General features: G+C 38.5%; 1 protein-coding gene across 6 annotated transcripts in view; it reads left to right on the top strand.

The window, feature by feature from the left end:
• LOC103705760 (uncharacterized) overlaps positions 1-20,167 on the top strand; it is a 33,844-nt gene that overhangs the window by 7,874 nt on the left and 5,803 nt on the right. For all 6 annotated transcript variants that reach the window (XM_026804134.3, XM_026804132.3, XM_088708755.1 and 3 more), the window contains exons 2-7: positions 452-543; positions 823-1,523; positions 6,230-6,300; positions 10,340-10,429; positions 10,516-10,701; positions 10,814-10,915. In XM_026804134.3, coding sequence (XP_026659935.3) covers positions 452-543; positions 823-1,523; positions 6,230-6,300; positions 10,340-10,429; positions 10,516-10,701; positions 10,814-10,915 — 1,242 coding nt within the window. The remainder of the gene's footprint in view (positions 1-451; positions 544-822; positions 1,524-6,229; positions 6,301-10,339; positions 10,430-10,515; positions 10,702-10,813; positions 10,916-20,167) is intronic.

Here is a 20,167-nt window from a genome sequence, read left to right as displayed (position 1 = left end):
TCTGGTAGATTTGTCAGTTCTTATCGGTAGCTTCTTATCTTTTTTCTCTAATTTTTGATGTCGATGATTATTGTTTTCAAAAACGAGTATGAAATATAGTTGTTTTCGGTGAGTGCTTGTGCTTATTTTTCAAGAATTATGTTGTGCATTGCTTTTGTTTTCCTTTTCTTCTTGTTTATGGAAAACAGGATTGCACATGTTTCTGCGCATTTGTATAGATGATTAGCAGTTTTATTTGAAATTTTTTTTCCCATGAGTGTGTTGAGATCTTGTACCTCAATACCAATATTAGAAATTTACTGCCGATTGGCTTATTCTTCTCCACATTTGAAATTTTATACGCTATTTTAGATGTTTAAATTGGAAATTGCCTTGAAGGTAACCTTTGATGGTAATGACTGCTGAAATACCAACTAAATAACATTTCTACGTGACCACTTTTTCCATGTAGGATGATCAGATGGTGGTGAGAAAGAGGAAAACAGAGTTGGGTGGGATGTTCTCTATAGCAAGTTGGATATTCTTCATTGGCCTTTTATCTACGTGAGTGATCGATAGCATTTTGTTTTCTCAATATGTTAGGCTCCCTTGAAGTGATAATGGAAAAACCATCTTTTACAGTGGAAAAATTATGTTAAGCTCCTAAGTCCTAAGTCCTCTTCTTTTCCCAGAGAAAAATCATGTACCCTTACCATTTCCTATTTGAAAAAAAAAGACTATCAATTTCAAGGCTTAATTTAAATTAAGTGTCAACCAATTCTAGTTTGACTATTCTCATGAATAGTTGTAACTAACTTTTTTTTCATAAAAAACTTGGTACAGGTTGCTGTATCAGGTTATTGCAAAACGAAGCATTGAGGTCCGTAGAGTCAGACCAACGAATGCTCCGGACTTACTATTGTTTGTTAATGACATGGAATTTAATATAACTACGATATCTAGCATGAGTTGTTCACAGTTAAGGGGTCTTGATACTCTGGTGGTTGGGCCTCCTGGCTTCATTGGCTACAAAGTTCTGCCTCTGTCAACCTATGTAAATTATTCTTGTTACAACACAAGCAGGGGACCTACTATTTCACTTAAGTGCAACAGTTGTCAGGTTCCACGACAAGATCACTACATTTCATGGCAGTTCGTTGACCTTCCAAATGATCCTGCTGCTGCTGTTGGTTTTCATTTCAACTTCTCTGCAAAGAGCCATGGTGATGATAAACATGCGAGCTTTGTCAGTGGCACACTGAAATATGCAAGCTACTCAAACGATACACCAGTAACTTTTCGAGGCCGGGATCTTAATATATTGAAAATCCATTTGTTTCTGGAAAAATTTATTTATCTACATGATTTGAGGCTCATTCTGCCCCTCTTTCATGACTTTCTTCCTGGTTCATCTTCTTCTGAAGCTAGTGACCTCCAAGCTTCTCTTCAAAGTTCCAAGGATGGGTTAGTAAATACTACATTGTATATCAGCTATCTTTCTGATTACATTGTGGAGATTGACAAAGAAAATGTGCTGGGGATTGGTAAGAATACTTGCTCGTTGTCATTGTTTTGTTTTTCCAAGTCCTATTCTACTATACAATCATGCATTATAGTCATAAAGTTGTAGGCTCTTCTTTCATCCTTTAGTTTGTACAAGTATTCCAAAAATCATGTGCATGCCTCTGGGCTTACTAAATTTGGTCTCTTTTTAAATGCATTTTTTTGTACTTAGAATTATTATATTGCTGAAAAATGGATATTGCTTTTGCTTCAAGTGATATATGAGCCAATTTTTGATCAAAGTATGATCCAACAAGTTTGAGGTAACTGATACTGCTTTAGAAACTAATTTGTTGGCAAAGGAAACGTTTGAACTTGAATGTCATTCCTTGCCATTATGTTCATCTTCTCGTCCTTGAATTTAGATGCTTTGTCCTTTGTCCTACAAGTGAACACCTCAAGAATTGCGCTTAGGTTGTAAAGGGTATTGACTTGGCATACAACGCTTCCTAGGATTATCTAATACATGATTCTTCTTGAATTTTTCTCATTTTGTTGGATTCCTTGCTCTTTTCTCTTGCTTCCAAATATTTTTGTACCTTTTGGTCTTTTCCAGCTTTGCTTCACCCTCACGTTACTTTACCTTTTCGGCAACAAGTCATCTTTTTCCTTTCTTGCACTTTTTGGGTCTTGAGACATCTACTCCATTAACATTTAGGAAGCAGTTACAATTTAAGGTTAATTCCTGTCAACTGTGGCTGTCTCATGAGCTATCTACTCCAGATTTCTCTCTTGACTTTTATGTGTTCTCAGCCATCCTCCTGTACAACTTCAATTGTGGTCTCACATGTACATGTTACTAGCTAAAAAACTTACTTTGTCCTAAATGTAATTCCATTTTTGAGGTTGACTCCTATGAATTTACATAGTTTTCATCCTTTCATGCAAACATTCATTCATGCTCATTAGGTGTGTTAATCCTTAGTAAGAAGTTGCTTATTACCTATAGGAGTGATAAAGGGTCAAGTTAGTTTACCTTCACTATCTAGATGACTTAGCTTGAATTGATCCTGACCGGATGAGCCAATTGTTAGGATAGGTTTGATTAGATCCACTTGCAAATCAGTTGTGCTGACCCAACATGGATCCATTTACCAGGGTGAGGGAAAGAGGACGAAGAGAGGAGGAAATGAACGGTAGGGGTGGCAATGGGGTGGATGACATGGAGGTGGAATATGACAAGGGTGATGGGACATAGCTGGTCTGGTGTTAGTGGGCTAAGATGAAGATAGGAGAAAAGATAAGGAAAAGGTGGAAAGATGTTGTAGAAGCTTCAAATGACTCAAAGAACAAGAGCAAATTTGGGGTTCTGGAATTGGTCTGGCACCATATTTTATCCACCATATTTTATCAATTCCTATTTCAAATTTTAGATTTCTTGGATATTATAAAAGTTGTCTAATATACCCTTATTGAAGTGTCCCCTTTTATCAATTCCTATTTCAAATTTTAGCTTTCTGGGATGTTATAAAAGTTGTCTAATATACCCTTATTAAAGTGTCCCTTCCCATTTGACGTGAGTTGGTTTTACCTTTATGCTGTGTGTGTTCAGGGCATTATGGGAAATAGACTCCTATTGTCTTTGGAGTAGGTTTATGCTCCATCCCTCAAGGTTTACCAACTGGAATAAAATTTGTAAGAATACCATCTAAATAATGATCCGATTGGAGAGAAAGGAAGAGTTTTCTCAACCTACTCAACTGGAATCTCTCAAAAAAAATTTAGAAGACGATAGGATAATTGCGAAAGTAGGGCTTAAGTCTTCTTTTCTTTCATTGATGATCTAAAACTGAGGTGCACAATCTCTATTTATAATAATGAGATCCGCCTTTGCACAATTTGGGTTGGATTTCTCCTGCTAGTTTTGATAGGACTCTCTTTTCTAAAATAGATATGACTAGTAGAAATAAACTTGAAAAACTAAAATTCTTCGGAAAATAGATGTTGACTTATATATCAACTCTATCTTTTGTTGCTCCGCCTATTTTTTTTTGGATTGGAAGATCAAAAAGTAGATCCCAGAAAGGAAATTTCGATTTGATCGGCACATTTCAGGCTCCAAATGATAAAATTTGGTATGATTGCTAGGGGTGATGTTCTAAAGGGTGGAGCTTTATGTCGTAGATCTCGAAAAGTTATCCGATTTAAAAAAAAGATTATCTTAATCGGACATCGTATGACCAAGTTATGACTTTCAGAATTTTGGCTCACGTTCAGCTTTTCAATATGGTGTATCTTGCTTTTGGACCCTGTGTAGCCCTACTCGTAGTGGTTAAAGTAGTCCATATTGAGTCTGAAGATCCTCCTGGATCACTTAATGTGTTGATCATTTGTCTGCAAGAAGTTAGGATCTATATCTGGTGGTGTGTCTGCTAGGGACTGATTCGGTTTGTACCATATTTTGCCAAGCCATGCTAGTGCCTTGGTGTCCTAGTAAGTTGTTGGCACAATGTGTCGTGTGTGCCGTACTATGCGGAGGGGCAATTAAATCCAAGTTTATATCTATAATGAAATAAATATTTAAGTGATGTTGGGAGCTTTTAGTTTCAATCAATATAGTCTATGATTTGAGTGTATTATTTGCTAGAATATTTAGAAGCAGATCGGGATGACATAACTCATTCTTTTTTGAAGGTGAAACTCTTTTGGATTGTAGAGAGTAATAAAATGAAAACTGTAGTTATCAGTGCAAATGGATATAAATATTGTTTTATTTTTGTTTATATGCAAATGGAGCTACATTCCATGCCTACAGGAAAAAAAGAAATGCAATTAGTGTTGCTGGTGTAAATTGGATTGAAAATCTGACATCATCATATGGTGCTTGCTAGTCAAGTTATCAGACCTGTTGGTCAGATACAGCATTCTTTATGAATTTAAGGAAAAAACTTAATCAATTTTTGTACTCGTGATAATTATTAGAGGGCTGAAAGGACAAACTAAAGTGAGGCTTCTTGAATTATTAGTTTTCTGATAACATTTTAATTTATTTGTGTCAGTTTGGATAGGTTGGTGAAAAGGGTAACATGCGGCAACTATTCCTCCAAGCTTCACTAACTTTGTGGTTACACAATTATTGTTGCTTAAAAGTGGTCAAGTATCAGCAAAATAGCGATTTTTAGTTTTCTACTAGAATGATACAAAGTTATATAGTTAACCATATGGCATTTCAAGCTTGTCATTCAAATATGCACATTTAATTTTTTTTTCAACATTGATCCCAATATTTTTTTGGTGCCATTTTTGGTGAAATGAAGGTGGTAGGATTTTTTAATAATAGCTATTTTTCTTTTCTTTTTCTTTAATAAGCTTTATTTTAATCCCTAAGACTATAAAAGTTTTCTATGATCAGCCTTGCATATTGTTTTTTATTATCTAGATTTATTATCGAGGTTTTAAATCTTGACACTGAGCCATGTCTCGATTTGCTTCTAGGATGGTATGGTATAGCAAGGTATAGTCAGAATGTACTATAACATCCAATAACAACAATAAGAATAAAGAAAAAGATAAAAAACTGCATCCTGGTCCATCTAGGCTGTCTTGGTGCATCCCAAATGTTGGGTTCTACCGGGATGCTTGGGATAGAACGGGACGTTCGGGATATCTTTGGGAGAACAAGTGTCCCGCAGGTGTCCCAGGTCTCAGTTTCCTGTTGGAATGGAAAGATGCTAATGATATTGTCCCATTTTGATGGGACTTAGCTCTTTGATTATTATCTTTATTATATTTTCACACTATTATCTTTTCATCTAGCTGAAAAGCATGCTATACATAAACAGAGTTAGTTATAGATCTGTATTGATTGTAAGTGCCATAACAGCAGAATGCTGAGGAAAACTTGATCAATGCAGAAGCAGGAATGATGGTTAAAAAATTGTCCGATTGAGAAATGGGAGGTGGCATGATAAATTGGCAGGAACCATGAGGGAAATCCACTGGATACCTTAGAGTAATTTCGGGGAAATCATGGAGAAACTACCGAGTGATTTCCCATTGGTTGGCCTGATATTTTTATGCATGATTGGTCGAGCATGTTGCATCTTTTCATCAGCTCCATTCATATTTGCTGCACATTTCCTCATTTTGGAGAAATCACATGGCATCTGTTTCCCAAATACTTGTCTCCTAAGAAAAATCCAAGTTGAGTGGGAAGTGCATTGTCAAGCTAAATATGGTATAGACTCCCTATGTCCCTGGCAAGGAAAATGCGTTTTTCTCATTTTACGGAATCTATGACCCATGTTGAAATTATATTTTATGCATAGAACTGTTTACGCTATGGTTGGTTTGACATTACATTTTCACTACAGTTGTTATATTCTTTCTTTTGGGATGGTTGGTCTTTAGCTTGTCCATATTCTGTATCTATATTTTCCAGTGGTTTTACAACTTCAGCAGTCCAATTTCAAGCATGTTAACTTAGGAACAGTCTAGCGCTTCTTCTGTAGATAGCAGCATTGTTGAGCCTGTATATAAATCATTTGGATTACTGTTCTAGCATTGGAATTGATATGTTATTTTAGCTATTGTAAAAGTAGGTGAACATTATGAGTAGTGCAAGATTCAAGTGAGGGCATCTGTGAGTCTCTAGTTGGGTATTGATTGCTTCCTTCATCATGCATAAACTCAGCAGTATATTCCTATCTGCAATTTTAGCTAAATAGTGAATGTCCAATGTTTGCAGTGGGCTTCCTCGCGGATGTTGGTGGCCTTTACGTGATTAGTCTTGCAATTTTCCTATATTTCTTGCTTCAAGTAAGTTTCTCCTGGAATCACTTTGAAAGTCTTACCAACCTTTATTATTTTATTCTTTTCTGGTTGCTTCAGATTCTCTACATTCTATTAAGGTTTTAAAGTCATCCTCATCTTCTCGTTTGTTAGGTTATCTAGTGATTTTTTGTTCAAAGATTTAGCTGCATTAAGTTCCTACATAAGCATTTGCTATAATTAGTTACACATACATGTTTGCTACAGAATGCGCTCAGGGGTACACCATAGCTTCATGATCAATCATATGATAATTATTTATACTTAATGGGCATGGTATGGTAGGCTTGGAAGCAAGGTTCTTCGAACCGACTGTACCGGTGAGCACCGGTACCGGTACGGTTCCGGTTCGGTACCGGCTTGGAACCGGTACCGAACCGGAGCCGCGCGCGCGGCTACGAGCGTGCGGACTTCAAAAAGAAAACAAAAAAAAATGCGTCCGCGTGCATCCGCGGACACGTCAAATGCCACAGAGTGGCATTTAATGCCCCCACGCGGGCTAGTAGCCCGCGTGAGCACGGTGCCCCGCGCGGCCCGCGTGAGCACGGTGCCCCGCGCGGGGAACTGCGCTCGGGCGCGCTTCCTTGCTGGGGAACCGCGCGCGGGCGCGGTTCCTGTGCGGTGAATCGCGCGCGAGCGCGCATTCTCCGCTCGCACGTCCGCGTGCGTTTTCAAAAAAAAAAAGCGTCCGCGCGCGTCCGCGGACGCGTCAAATGCCACAGAGTGGCATTTAAGGCCCCCACGCGGACTGGCAGCCTGCGTGGGCACGGTGCCCCGCGCGGGGAACCGCGCTCGGGCGCGATTTCCTGTTGGGGAATTGCGCGCGGGCGTGATTCCTGCGCGGGGAAACGCGCATGGGCGCGCGTTCTCCACTCGCGCGTCCGCGCGCGTTTCCCAAAAAAAAAACTCGCTGCGTCCGCGCGGACGCGTTAAATGCCACAAAGTGGTTTTTGCCGCTCTGTGACATTAAGAGGCCCACGCGGGCTCCAGCCGCGTGGGCGCTCTTCCCCGCGCGCGGGGAAAGACCGGCTTGTACTGGTGCGAACTGGCCCGGTTTGCACCGGTCCAAGCACGGAACCAATCGATTCCGTCCCAGTTTGGGTCGGAACCGTTTTTATATGCTGTACCGTACCGGTGCCTGTAGGCACCGGTTCGGTACAAGCTGAACCGACCGGAACCGGTCGGTTCAGCATACCTTGCTTGGAAGCATATAACTTTTACGTAGTGCTAGGAAATTGAAGATTTTTTCCCACATACTTTTTCTGTACATATCAAACAAGTTTTAAACTATTGCATACCATATGTATAATGTTTGGTCCCAAAAGTTTCACGGGAATAGTCCTATAGCATGCTGAGTATTGCTGCAGAACACATCTGAAGATGCAAAGACAACTAAGTGTGCTCAAAATGCAAATTATTACACTCCATATAACTACCTATATACAATATATATGTATAACTGTTCATTTGTATGTTATACTTCATATAACTACCTCCGTGCACTATGTTTTTGCAAGTATTAGGTATATATGCTTATGCACATATATGTCAATGTAAAAGAAATAATTCAATTTTAAACTTATGTGATCTTATTGATGATCAATTTGAGAGCCCTTGTTGTATCAATATTTGTTGATGACTAGATCAAGTTGACTAGTCCATTGTGCTCATCAGATATGTTGCATATTATACCATATAAATTAGTGAAAGAAAAAAGAGTAAAATGCGTAAAATGTTACTATAAGTGCCATAAATTGTTCTCTATTGTTAACATGATACTTCAAAAAATGTGGTAAGTGCAGACACTTAAATCTCTCATGTGCAAGACACTACATTCTTAGAGTGGCTAGGAATCATGCCATGCCATGTTGTCTCCAAACATAATAGTGTCAACGTTCCGTAATCTTGGAGATTGAACCATCTATTAATACTGCATATTAGATCTAGGATTGAAACATAACTACAACTTGACCTGAATACAGTCAGATTTGTTTGTATGTATTTATGTGGATTAGTAAAAAATCAACGACCTCTCATTATGATTCATTTCTTTAAATACATTTCTTTAGCTGTTTAATAATGATTATTTGGTCCTGATTCTAGTAGTTAGAATCTTCTATCTAGGTTTCCATGCTTGCATGGGTTTCTCACCCTCACTCTAACCATTACACTTGTATTTTAACACTTACATGGTTCAACCCAATTTTAAAATGTATCTAAGATCACTATGACTAGATTGGCCCAGTTTGTTTTAGTCCAATAATAAATATGCCATTGATTGTATCATCATTTCTTTCAGATCCATAACATTATCATTTCTTTCAAATGCAATAAACAAGGTAGCTTTTATATATATATATACATATATATATATATATATATATATATATATATATATATATATATATATATATATATATATAGTAATGATTACTATACCGTATTCTCAGTTACTTCGCTATCTTAAATTTTTTAAGAGATTCACTTCTGCATCCCTAGAATAGAATCCACTCCCACACCTATGTGTCTGTTGGAGGAGCCTGTAAAATTAAGGCCTCTGCTACTTGGGCCAGTTTAATTAGATCAAGGAATATACACACCTTATGTAACATTTGTTGGACTGAGAAGTAATGTAAATCAAAATTTGGGCCATTTCATTACTTTTTTGTATATTTTATGTTTATTAAAGAATAATTTACGAGAACTGTTCTTGGGAGAGCCTTGGTTTAAAATTCTCAAGACAAAGAATTTGAATTAATTTGATTGTGAAATAGCTTTCTTGAGGTAGTAAGTACTGCTTTAACTACGGTTTTGTCAATTTGCATCAAAAGGGTCTTACTTTTACTGCTTGATTTATGAAGGATTTAGATTCATGATGATCTGGATAAAATGTGATTTAGGTCTCCGTGTATGTGGGGTGCTGTGGACATCCAAATTACGTGTCTTGAAAATTGATTGACGAATAAGAGAAAAAAATGTCAATGGGAGGGTCTGCATCTCTTTTATCTCTTCTTCTACTCTTCCCCTTTACCTTCCCTTTTATGTCAATAACAACAATAGTTGAAAGAAACATGTGATGCTTAATTGGTTCGTATTCTTTCTCAACCTTTATCTTTCCCCATCTCCACCTCCTTTTGCTCCTTTCATGTCTTTTTTCATTTTTGTTTTCTCTTTTGCCGGAATCTTTTAACTTTTTCTTATTGGGTAAGTAATAAGAGACTAATTCTTGCATCAAACACAATACAGAGCATCAACCTGTTCCAAATCCTTCAGCTGAGAAGAAAGTAAAGTCGAATTCCTACTAGTAGTCAAGGATTCAAGTGCTAGTTAGGGATGATCTTTATCAACTGAGCAGTGTTGCGACAGCATTGGTCATGCATGCTTGCTAAGATGTGCCACGTACAGGAGGGTGTTGACCTTTTCACAGCTTGGTTTGGCACCAAGGAGGCATGGCTTAATACTCCTTACTGTCAAGCCAAAAATTCTTTCTTGGTTTTTCCCGCTTCTCATTAATGGCAGGCTTGTGTAAGCATGGAAACACAAGGTTGCATATATTATTGTTCTAACATGGCTGGATCCAATCCTGACCAAATCTAACTCATTCTGATCCCATTGGCATCCACTCGTGCCAGCATACAAGGTTGCCTTCTGTTCATGGCTTGACATATGTTTCATTGAGGACATTTGGCAATATACATGCCAGCATTTAAGGGTGCAAATGAGCCAAGTTCGAGCAAGCCAGGCCTAGCTCAAGCATGGCTAGTTTTGTAATGGGCCTGAGCTTAAGCCAGCTTATTTAATTTCAGGTCATCTTGAGCTGTTCACAAACAGCTCGTTTAAGAGATTCTGTGAGAGCTTGAGGCTATCATTTATATACTTTGAGCTAATTATTTTAGTGATATATTAATGTTATAGTTGTAATATATTCTTTACGTTATGTTAAGCTATTTAGATCATGTAAGATTTTTAGTTTAGAAATTGATTATGATGTCAACTTTTCCATCACCTAACTCATTCTAACTCATAGTGTGAGTCCAGAATCAAGAAGCTGCAAAATGAGGATAGTGTCATGCGAGATGTCAGGTGCAAGAGACGTGCTCAGAAACATTGGAATAAGGTACTCAGCCTTCTTTGGTGAATAAAGGTTCTGTGTTTTAAACTTACATTTAGGTGAATTGTGGATGCTGATTTAATTTTATCCAGTTAAGGAAATATGTCATGTACACTTGGGGCCATAGTAACTTGAATATGAGAAGCGGCAGTAGCACACAGCATGGCAGTTCAATGATAGATTCTTTTCGTGGAATTGGGTCTCCCCACAGAAAAAAACAAACAAGTGGAAGGGATTCTGCATATCTTGACAAAATGGGGAATATCCCTGATGAGATGGTGCAGCACTTCTCTAACATTTTTGATGATTGCAGTTTATATTGTTTACTGCCTCAATATAATTAAAACTTCTGCACAGCACTAAAATCTAATAGTGTATCTTTGGATGCAGAATATTCTTCCAGAGTCTGTTTTCACCGGTCGTAATAAGTCAAGGTTAGCTAGCCGGTCAGTGAAGTTTGATGAGATACTCCCTTGTTCAGAGGGTGAACATGTATGTTTGATCTTGTGCTATTTTCTTTTATGAAATTTTGAGTCCTCTCTAAAACTGATATTGGGAATAAAATATTCGTGAAGAAAGTTTATTCTTGGCAAATATGGCAATTTTACATTCATATTGAGATATCTTCTTTATCGTAGTAATATTTTGCAGTGTTTGTTTGATTCTAGTAGCTGATTGATATTTGATACTCTTTGGATGTTGTATCGAGACTTGCCCATTTCTGTTCCTTCTTTTGGCTTTAGTCAGGTGTTTCAAAGTAGATAAATTTTTCTAGGCCAAGAAAAATGTAGGTAAACTTTTGAATACTATAACACAAGGTTTGAATCTCAGTGATGAGGATTGTACTGGTCAGATACCTATATGGTATACTGCGAGCCAAACCATATGAAACTGTACCAAAACTTGGTACTTTAGATGCATACTAGTTCACTATTTTTTTGCCATTTTGTTTTTTTTTTTAATTTTTTGGTTCCTAAGATTATTTTAAGATTTATGGATCTTTTAAATTATGATTTTATGGGTGTTTTATTGTTATTTTATTTTATATTGGTCCCCAAAGACCATAAAATTATAATAATTAAACATAAGTTTGCAATAATTAAACATAGACGATGCATATTTTTGAGCCTGAAAGTACATAAATTGATTTAAATTATACAATACATGCCAAATCAATTTTCCCTGAAGTGCTTGTTGCTTGTAGACATAGAGGTCTTGTTCATAGTCAGGGCCTTGGACATGACTCCAGCTTAGGTACTGTGCCAACTGCCCACCCTTGCATCTAATAATTTGAGCCTCCTAGACAACCATTATGAACTGATACTCTGTTTGATACTGAGCTGGCCATCCCACTCCCATATAAGGGAAGGTTGTGGTAGAGAAATCCGATCCATAATTTGGTTGAGGCTGTGGAGAGTAGCAGTCTCTCGAATATGATGTCTCAAATGAAGGATATATATATATATATATATATATATATGGGCCATACACTGAATATGCAGAATAGGATCTGATATGATGAGAATCTAGATACATGTGTGTGCTATATCAATAGCTATAATAATGCCATGTCCTGAACCATCTCTAGGAGCCGATCTTCTATATGCTATTGTATCCTCGTGGGCCTTATGATGTGTGCCGTCGTTGGTATCTAATGTGGTATGAGTCAAACATGACTTGTTGGTGAATTGACTTAGACCAGGTGGCCGAGTCGTATGCACCCCCGCCATATCCACTGTTATCTCCCTAGCCTCATATCATGAGATGATTTGGGCAACCGATTGTCTAAGAGCTCAGTGTTTTCAGAATTTGAGTAGATGGGCTCCTCATCAACCCTCTCCAACGGATCTACAACTTTCTTTTGTTTTCATTTCTTGTTGCTCTGAGAAACTGTTTTCTTTCCAAATTACAAGTCATGATTTTTTCTTCAGTGCATGGATCATCATTAGAACATCATATGATTAAATCATTCCCAATTTCAAAATTTTGGTATGATTTCCCATTATTTTACAATTTTTCAGCCTAGTTTAGGCATAAAAATAAAAAGAGTAGAATGAAGTGGAGGGAGGGGATTATACCTGCTTTGGATTGGATTTGGGCTCAAAATCAACAAACCATCCCTCTTCCCTAATTTTTCCTTACAAAACCCACCAGTAGAAATTGAATTTTTAAAGAAAAGAGACGAGAAGGCCATTCTATAGCCTTCTTTCTTATTAGTCACTAGGTGACCCGAACCCCTTTGAATAGCTCTGATCGAGCAGAACTGAACGGTCCTACTTGGTTTGGAGCAGTTTGGCTGGTTCGAGCTACGTACTAACCCAAAAGGTCTTACCAACCCAATTCCACATTAGTTAAAGTTGGTACTCCTCGAATCGTATGGTTTTAAGTCAATTTGGTAGACATTAGTGTATCATATAATATTATATTGCAATTTGATCTAGTTACCCTCCTGATATCTAGTTTATGTTATGGTGTATGAAAAGTTAATTATAATAGCTATGTATTTTTGATTAGTTTAAAATTTTAGATTAATACAATTGCTTATATTTTTTAGTGGATATATATTAGCAAAGCCAAAGTTGATTATTATGTCTAATAAAATTTTGGAATGATAAGCAATTTTACGTTGGAACGACAAGCAATTTTTCTTCTCAGCATTTTGATTGAGATCGGGAGCAAGATGTGCTGTCCTATATTGGCTAGTGCATGGTTTGCCGTACCGGTCGGTACCGGCCGATACATACCGGTATCAGACCCTACCGGTACGGTACAGCTACATATTTCGGTACCGAACCGTACCGACCGGTACCGATGTGTACCGGCCTGTATAGACCGGTATCGATCCGGTACCGGCCCGAACCGACCAGTCCCTACCGGCTCCAAATTTTTTTTGGCTTTTAGTTCCATCGGTACAGTACCGGTTCGGCTCGGTTTGGTTCGGTACCGTACCGGTACCGATGCCCACGGGTACGTCGGTACAGTCGGTACCGCGTACCTTGCGCTAGTAACTGATTCAACATGGTAAGGTCCATACTGTGCCATTTTGGGGTACACTGAAACAAGAAGATTTGAAGAGGGAGGGGAGAGGGAGAAAATGAGAGAGGGAAGGAGAGGGAGGGGGAGGGAGGGCTGAGGGAAACACTACCCTAACCGTCGGAGCGAGAGGGAGGGAGAGAGGGAAGGAGGGGAAGGCCTGAGGGAAACCCTAATCCTAACCTTTGGAGTGAGAGAGAGAGGGAGGAAGAGGGAGAAGAAGGGAGGGAGGAAGAGAGAGAGAGAAAGGAACTTACCAGTGTTCGCGCGAGAGAGGAAGGGTATTCGACAGCCATCGCAAGTGGTCGCCCGAGGGTCGGGTGTTTGCGAGCTGCGAATCGGGGGGGAGTGGGGCACCTCTCAAAACATCACGACAGGTTGGGGGCCCGCTTCTTGAAACATTGCAATGGGGTGAGGGGTTCTCATCACTCGAATCATTTCAGGTTTAATAGATGAATCGAAGGTGAACCAGGGGGTGGGGAGGTTTTATAACCGAGTCGACCCAACCTAGCAGAGCCGCTCTAACTTGATGTTGGTTTGGTTCGGTATGGGCCAAACTGCCTGGTTTGGGTTCGCAAACCACGATTCTGGAGTTTAGTTCTAGTTCTTTGTTAGCTAGATATGTTAGTCTTAGCTTTAAAACCATAGAAGGCAATTTTGGTTCATATAATCTAATAATCTTGAAGTTAAAGAGCCAGGAGTGGGAACAATAACAAGATTCATTGGTGGGGTCGCTAAATTTTATGATAACATAGTTTCATATGTCTCACATCGTTGACATAGAAAAGGCAGTGGGAGCATGGTTTTCATGATCGTATACTAAATTTAATGAACCCTACTTCTAAAGTTGGCAATAAATTTCCTAGGCTAATATTAGTTGTTTAAGCAAGGATTTTAAATATCGGTGGGGCGTCCCACTGTCCCAAGTGTGATGGAATGGGTTTGGAAATTGACCGGGGTGGGGCAAGACATCCACCTTCACCATTGTTAGGTCGTGGGGCATCCTGTTCCACGGAAAAACTGGAGCAACCCTATCCAATATTTAGAACCCTGGTTTTAAGTGTTTTGGTAATTGCTTTATTTGAGGAATCAAATCATGGATCTAGATAGATTAAAAAAGGAAGTTATAAGTTACAGAATTGGAGGTCATCTTTTAGCTGTGAGGATGTTCAAAGTTCCAAAAAATCTTTTATGTAACTGTTGAGGACAAAAGACCCATTTTTTTGGGTCCTTTAAATTAGTGGACTCCTTACTGTGAGATTTGGTACCTGATTATTAGCAAAAGAGCCTAGATATCATGTTCATCATAATCTAGTTAGTCATTGGTGACAGTACTAAGTCAAGTATCTTAGCTATTGCTTTTGTACAAAACATGCATCCCAGATACATCCCTTGGTAAGTATTGATGTTCAAAAGATTTTCCTGTCCTGTTCACTGCACTGTGTTAATTTAGGAAAGTTTTCATCTTATGTTTTGTAAATGAAATTTGTAAGATCACATAATAGGTTTTGAACTTGGTGGTTGAGATGAGAAGCAAGTAACCTACCAAGGAGAAAGCCATTGTAGGATGAGATCACATGCAAGTACTTTTGTATTTGGAGAAACCACTGAAGGTTGTCTCGTATCATAAATTCCTTGTTCTAGATAAAAAGAAAAACAACTTAAGAGTAATTTTTAAGCTTATGTAATTGTAAGCTTATGAGAACAGGTGCTTTCTTTTTTAATTATTGTTTATTTTAGATTGCCATAGACGCGAGTTATGCGAATATTTTATTATTATAGCAATCTTGTTAATGCTAATGAATAGATAATTTGAACTTAAGATCCAAATTGTAAGTTGTGACCTATGATATTTGATGAATATATATTGGGGTCCCCTGCCCATGCGGAAGAGGGAGTCTGCTAAAATATCAATTATGCTGTAGGCCACATGATTTTTGAATCCAAACATTATTGGACGTGATTCACACATATTAAAATCCATACGAACAGAAGTTCTGCTGATTTGTATGCTTCTAAACCATATGTCAAATCAACAAAATTGTGTCATGTAATAACAATTGGCCCATTTTGTGCCAAGTATATGTGTAAGTAAGAAATTTAGAAAGAAATAATATCTAATTTCTAGTCAATTTAGATATTGCAGATCATGTTTGGCACTGTGGGTTTAGATTTTTTAATATCCATCTATATTCCTCCTGTTTGTTCTGTAGACACACAGATATGTATGACAAATAGTGATTTATGAACATCAGAGTCCATGAAGAATGGTGTAATTAATTAACAGGATTCAACTTAAGCCTGCATAATACATTGTATGGGATTAAAGAAAGAGAGTATGTTTGCTTAACTCAATTTTATGGTTTAAGTATAGCATTCCATGTGATACTGGTATCGAGAGCTTGGTCTCGTGTCAATGCATAATACAAAATTTATATTCTTTTTACAAAATGGATGATGAGAAATTAAGGAGAAGATGTTAACTGAAACTCCATTAACAGATCTTGCAAGAATATCATATCCACAATGGACCTGTCCATCATTACAGTGGCCAATTGTAATAACCAAGGACCTCACCTTCTGGCAAGCCTTTTTGGGTGAGGTTTTGGGTGAGGTCCTGGGTTGTTACGCCAATATTATTCATTTTTGATTGTCTTAAATTGTTTTCTGAATTATTTAGCTATATTACAGTTACTATATTCTTATAATTACTGATATCAGCTTTGTGCTGCAAAGTAATTAAATAATAATACCATTATTTAAACTAAGATATAAAATAGGATGATCTGTTAGACCGATAGCAGGTTGATGTCAGCAAAAAGAGTGATTTAGGGTACAAACCAACGTTTGGCACCTTCATGAAAAATCAAGGCTTAATACTTAGTCTATGTATGAAAAGATCAACAGGTTGACAGGTTTACTTATAAAGGTTCTTGATTCTTAACTTGAATTTGATATAAATACAAGCTAATATTTCTTCAAAAATATTTCTCTTTGGTGAATTGTATTTAGACCCAAAAATTGATCGTTGTGCCTGGGTACTTCATAGAGCTTCATTGATCTCAATATTCTAACTCGACAAACTGTCATTGATAAAAAATTTACATATTTCTTCACCTAGATAGTTACAGTTTGGTATTAGAATGACCACAATCGTGGTGCCAAAAGCAATCTTTAAGTTTTCATTTTATGGTGAGTGTGTTGGGATTAGAGATGGGCACTGGGCCGGGCCGCCCACGGCCCGGCACGGCACGGCACGAAGCGGGCCGTGCCTGGCACGGCCCGCCAGCTACAGTGCCGGGCCGTGCCTGGCACGGCCCCTTTGAGAGGGCCGTGCTGGGCTAGAGGGTCCTGGCCAGCGGGCCGTGCCTGGCACGGCCCGCTTCAGGCCTGGGCCGGCACGGCCCGGTCTAGGCCCGCGGGCCAAGCACGGCACGGCCCGCGGGCCAAGCACGGCACGGCCCGCGGGCCAGCACGGCACGGCCCATAAGGGCCTGGGCCGGGCTGGCACGCGGGCCTGGCACGGTCCGGGCCTGGGCCCGGCTCGGCCCGATAAAAATTAATGCTTCATAAATTTTTTTAATAAATTAATAAATATTGAACACTAAGAATTTATGATTTATGAATATAAAGCCACCTTAATGGTGGGGGGTTTGGCATAGACCCCTACCAGTTTATTAATTTAAATCAAAATGGTACATGAAGGGAGGTTTGGACCTTGGTCTGACCTCTAGAATACAATAAGAAACTAAGAAAGGGCCGAGGTTTGGACCTTGGTCTGACCTCCAGAATACAATAAAAATGTACAATTATAAAAAATTAAGAAATCTTACTAATCATCAGTGATTCAGTGAATCAGTATTCACTCTTCAGTCTTCAGTCTTCAGTCTTCAGTAGTGTTTGTATCATCATCATCAGAGGATGTTGTATTATGTCCACCTTTATCTTGAAGTCTTGCCTCAGCATCCAGCCAATCCTTGAAGCAGAGAAGCATCTCCACCATTTCGCCCGTCATCCTACTTCTCTTTTCGTCAAGAACACGCCGACCTGCACTAAAAGCGGATTCCGATACTACCGTGGACATCGGCACAGCTAAAATATCGCGTGCAATTGCAGACATAACAGGATATTGATTTCTAACACTCTTCCACCAAGATAATACATCTAGATTCTCTATTTGATTTTCATCATATGCAGAATGAAGATCATTTCGTAAATAAAATTCTAGTTCACTACTTAAAGATGAAGAAGATGAAGAGGAACTTGAAGCATGTGTGTGTCTTCTCTGTGCAATGAATGAAAAAATAGATGACGAACGAGAACTACTAGAAGGAGAAATAGAGGTTTGTATTTGTGTTCTAGATCCACGAATTTTTTCATCATATATAGCATAAATATCATAAAGAAGTTTTTTTACCTCATCTTTAGCAGATTCAGCATCTTGATTCATATTTTCAGAGTATGCATCAAGTAAAATTAGCACGCCATTTAATTTAACTCTAGATCAAATACAGCAGCTAAGTTATGCATAGGACATATCCTGTCCCAATACTCATTCCATTTAGATTCCATTAGGTCAATAATAGGCATTAAAACATCATCATATCTATGTTCTGCAAATTTTTGACTAATTATATATGCTTGTTGTAAAAATGAACATGAAGTAGGGTAATAAATACCAGAAAGAACATTGGTAGCATTATAAAAACTAAGCAAAAAATCTTCCAAAATTTTTCCTTTATTCCAATCAGTTTCAGTCAATGTAAATCCTAATCCACGATCATTAATATATGCACTTAATAAATTTTTATATGGGTATGCATCATGTATCATGCTATATGTGGAGTTCCAATGAGTAATTACATCAAGTTTAAATTTTTTAAAACGTTTACCATGATTTATGCATAATTCCTTAAATTCTTGAAGTCTTGATCTAGAAGCATGAATAAAAGAAACTGCATTTCTAATTTTTGAAATCACATCTTGAATCATGCCCATGCCAGTTTGAACAGAAAGATTTAAGATATGATATGCACATCTAATATGCAATAAATTTCCATCTAATATGGGATGCAATGAGTCTTTTAATAATACAACAGCAGAATTATTATTAGATGCATTATCAAAAGTAATAGACATAATTTTATCATTAATATTATATGAACATGCATTTGATAAATTATATTTGAAATTTGTTGCCCAGAATGTGGAAAATCAAAAGCACGAAAAGCAAGAATACGTTTATTTAATTGCCAATCATTATCAATATAATGAGCAGTAATGGCAATAAAACAATTACTACCTACAGATGCTGACCAAATATCAGAAGTTAATGAAATTTTTACATTTAAAGTAGAAAGTGTTTCAATTAAATTTTGTTTCATTGCTAAAAAATTGGTCATAGCTACTCTTCTAAATGTACGCCTACTAGTTCTTTTGTAAGCAGGTTGTAGGTTTAATTGAACATATTCTTCAAAATTAAAAGATTCACATAAACTAAAAGGTAATTCATCCTTAACTATCCATTTTACAAGTGCTTTTCTTTGATTTTCATGATTATATGCAAAATTACCTACAAAGTAATCCCCCTTGTATATTAAGGGTACTTTGAGTTTGAGCATGAGAATCATGCATCCTATGACTCTCTTGATGTCTTTTTAAATGCCCTGTTCCCCCACTACTACTACAACTATAAAGTTTGGCACATTTTTTACATTTAGCTTTCCAGACTCCCTCAACCATAACTCTATCAAATTCATTCCATACAGTACTAGTCCTCTTACGAGAAGAGGTTTGACCTTCACTCGGTTCACCAGTTCTAGAGGAACTAGGAACAGGGGGTTGGGGATTAGTTTCTTCTCCCTCAGAAACAGGAATGCCAAACTGACTTTCCTCAAAAGATGACATATCTATGATTAATTCAAAAAATAAAAACTAACCGCAAGGAGGAATTGAGTAGAGGGTCGGAGGGCAGAGGCAGAGCCGAGATTCCGAGCTTCCTCTTGTGCTCTCAACAGAAGCGACCTTCTCTTCTCAACAGGAACCTCCTCTTGTGTAGCACTTGAACAAACTAAAAATTAAATTGCTAGAAGAGCACTTTAGAAGAGAGAAATAATAGCAGTAGAGAAGGAGAGAATGAGAGGTTTGGTGTGGTGAGAATGAGGGAGGAATGGGCTATTTATAGAAGCCCAAAATTTTTTTTCCCAAAATACCCCTCAATTCAGCCGTTATTGGACTGTTGGGAGGGGTAAAAGGGTCATTTTCACGAAAATAGCCGTTGGTGGGCAACGAGCCGTTACGGGCCGTGCCAGGCACGGCCCTTTTGGAGACGTTGCGGGCCGTGCCTGGCACGGCCCGTTTGCGCCCGTGGCGTGCCGTGCCCGGCCCGGCCCACCAATAGAGGGGCTTGGGGCCGGGCCGGGCTGGCCTTCCGTGCTGGACGGGCCGTGCCAGGCACGGCCCGCTTCATAAGCGGGCCGTGCCAGGCACGGCCCGTTTAGTTTTTGGGCCCGGGGGGCCTGGGCCGGGCCGGCCCGGCACGGCTCGTTGCCCACCTCTAGTTGGGATTGTGGGAAATCTCCCCCTTGAGGAACCAACATGGTAGAGATGATGGATCATAGGGCATCCTTGCATGAGATCGCTTCCTATGATATGGAATCACACCACGAGGGGAAGTCAGGAGCTTTGTTGGGATGATTGGCAAGTGGATGT

The sequence above is a fragment of the Phoenix dactylifera genome, chromosome 12, assembly GCF_051530095.1.
Source record: "Phoenix dactylifera cultivar Ajwa chromosome 12, Ajwa_hap1_PhDact_Kaust_v1.1, whole genome shotgun sequence".
Lineage (NCBI taxonomy): Eukaryota > Viridiplantae > Streptophyta > Magnoliopsida > Arecales > Arecaceae > Phoenix > Phoenix dactylifera.
This window is presented reverse-complemented; position numbering and strand designations above follow the sequence as displayed.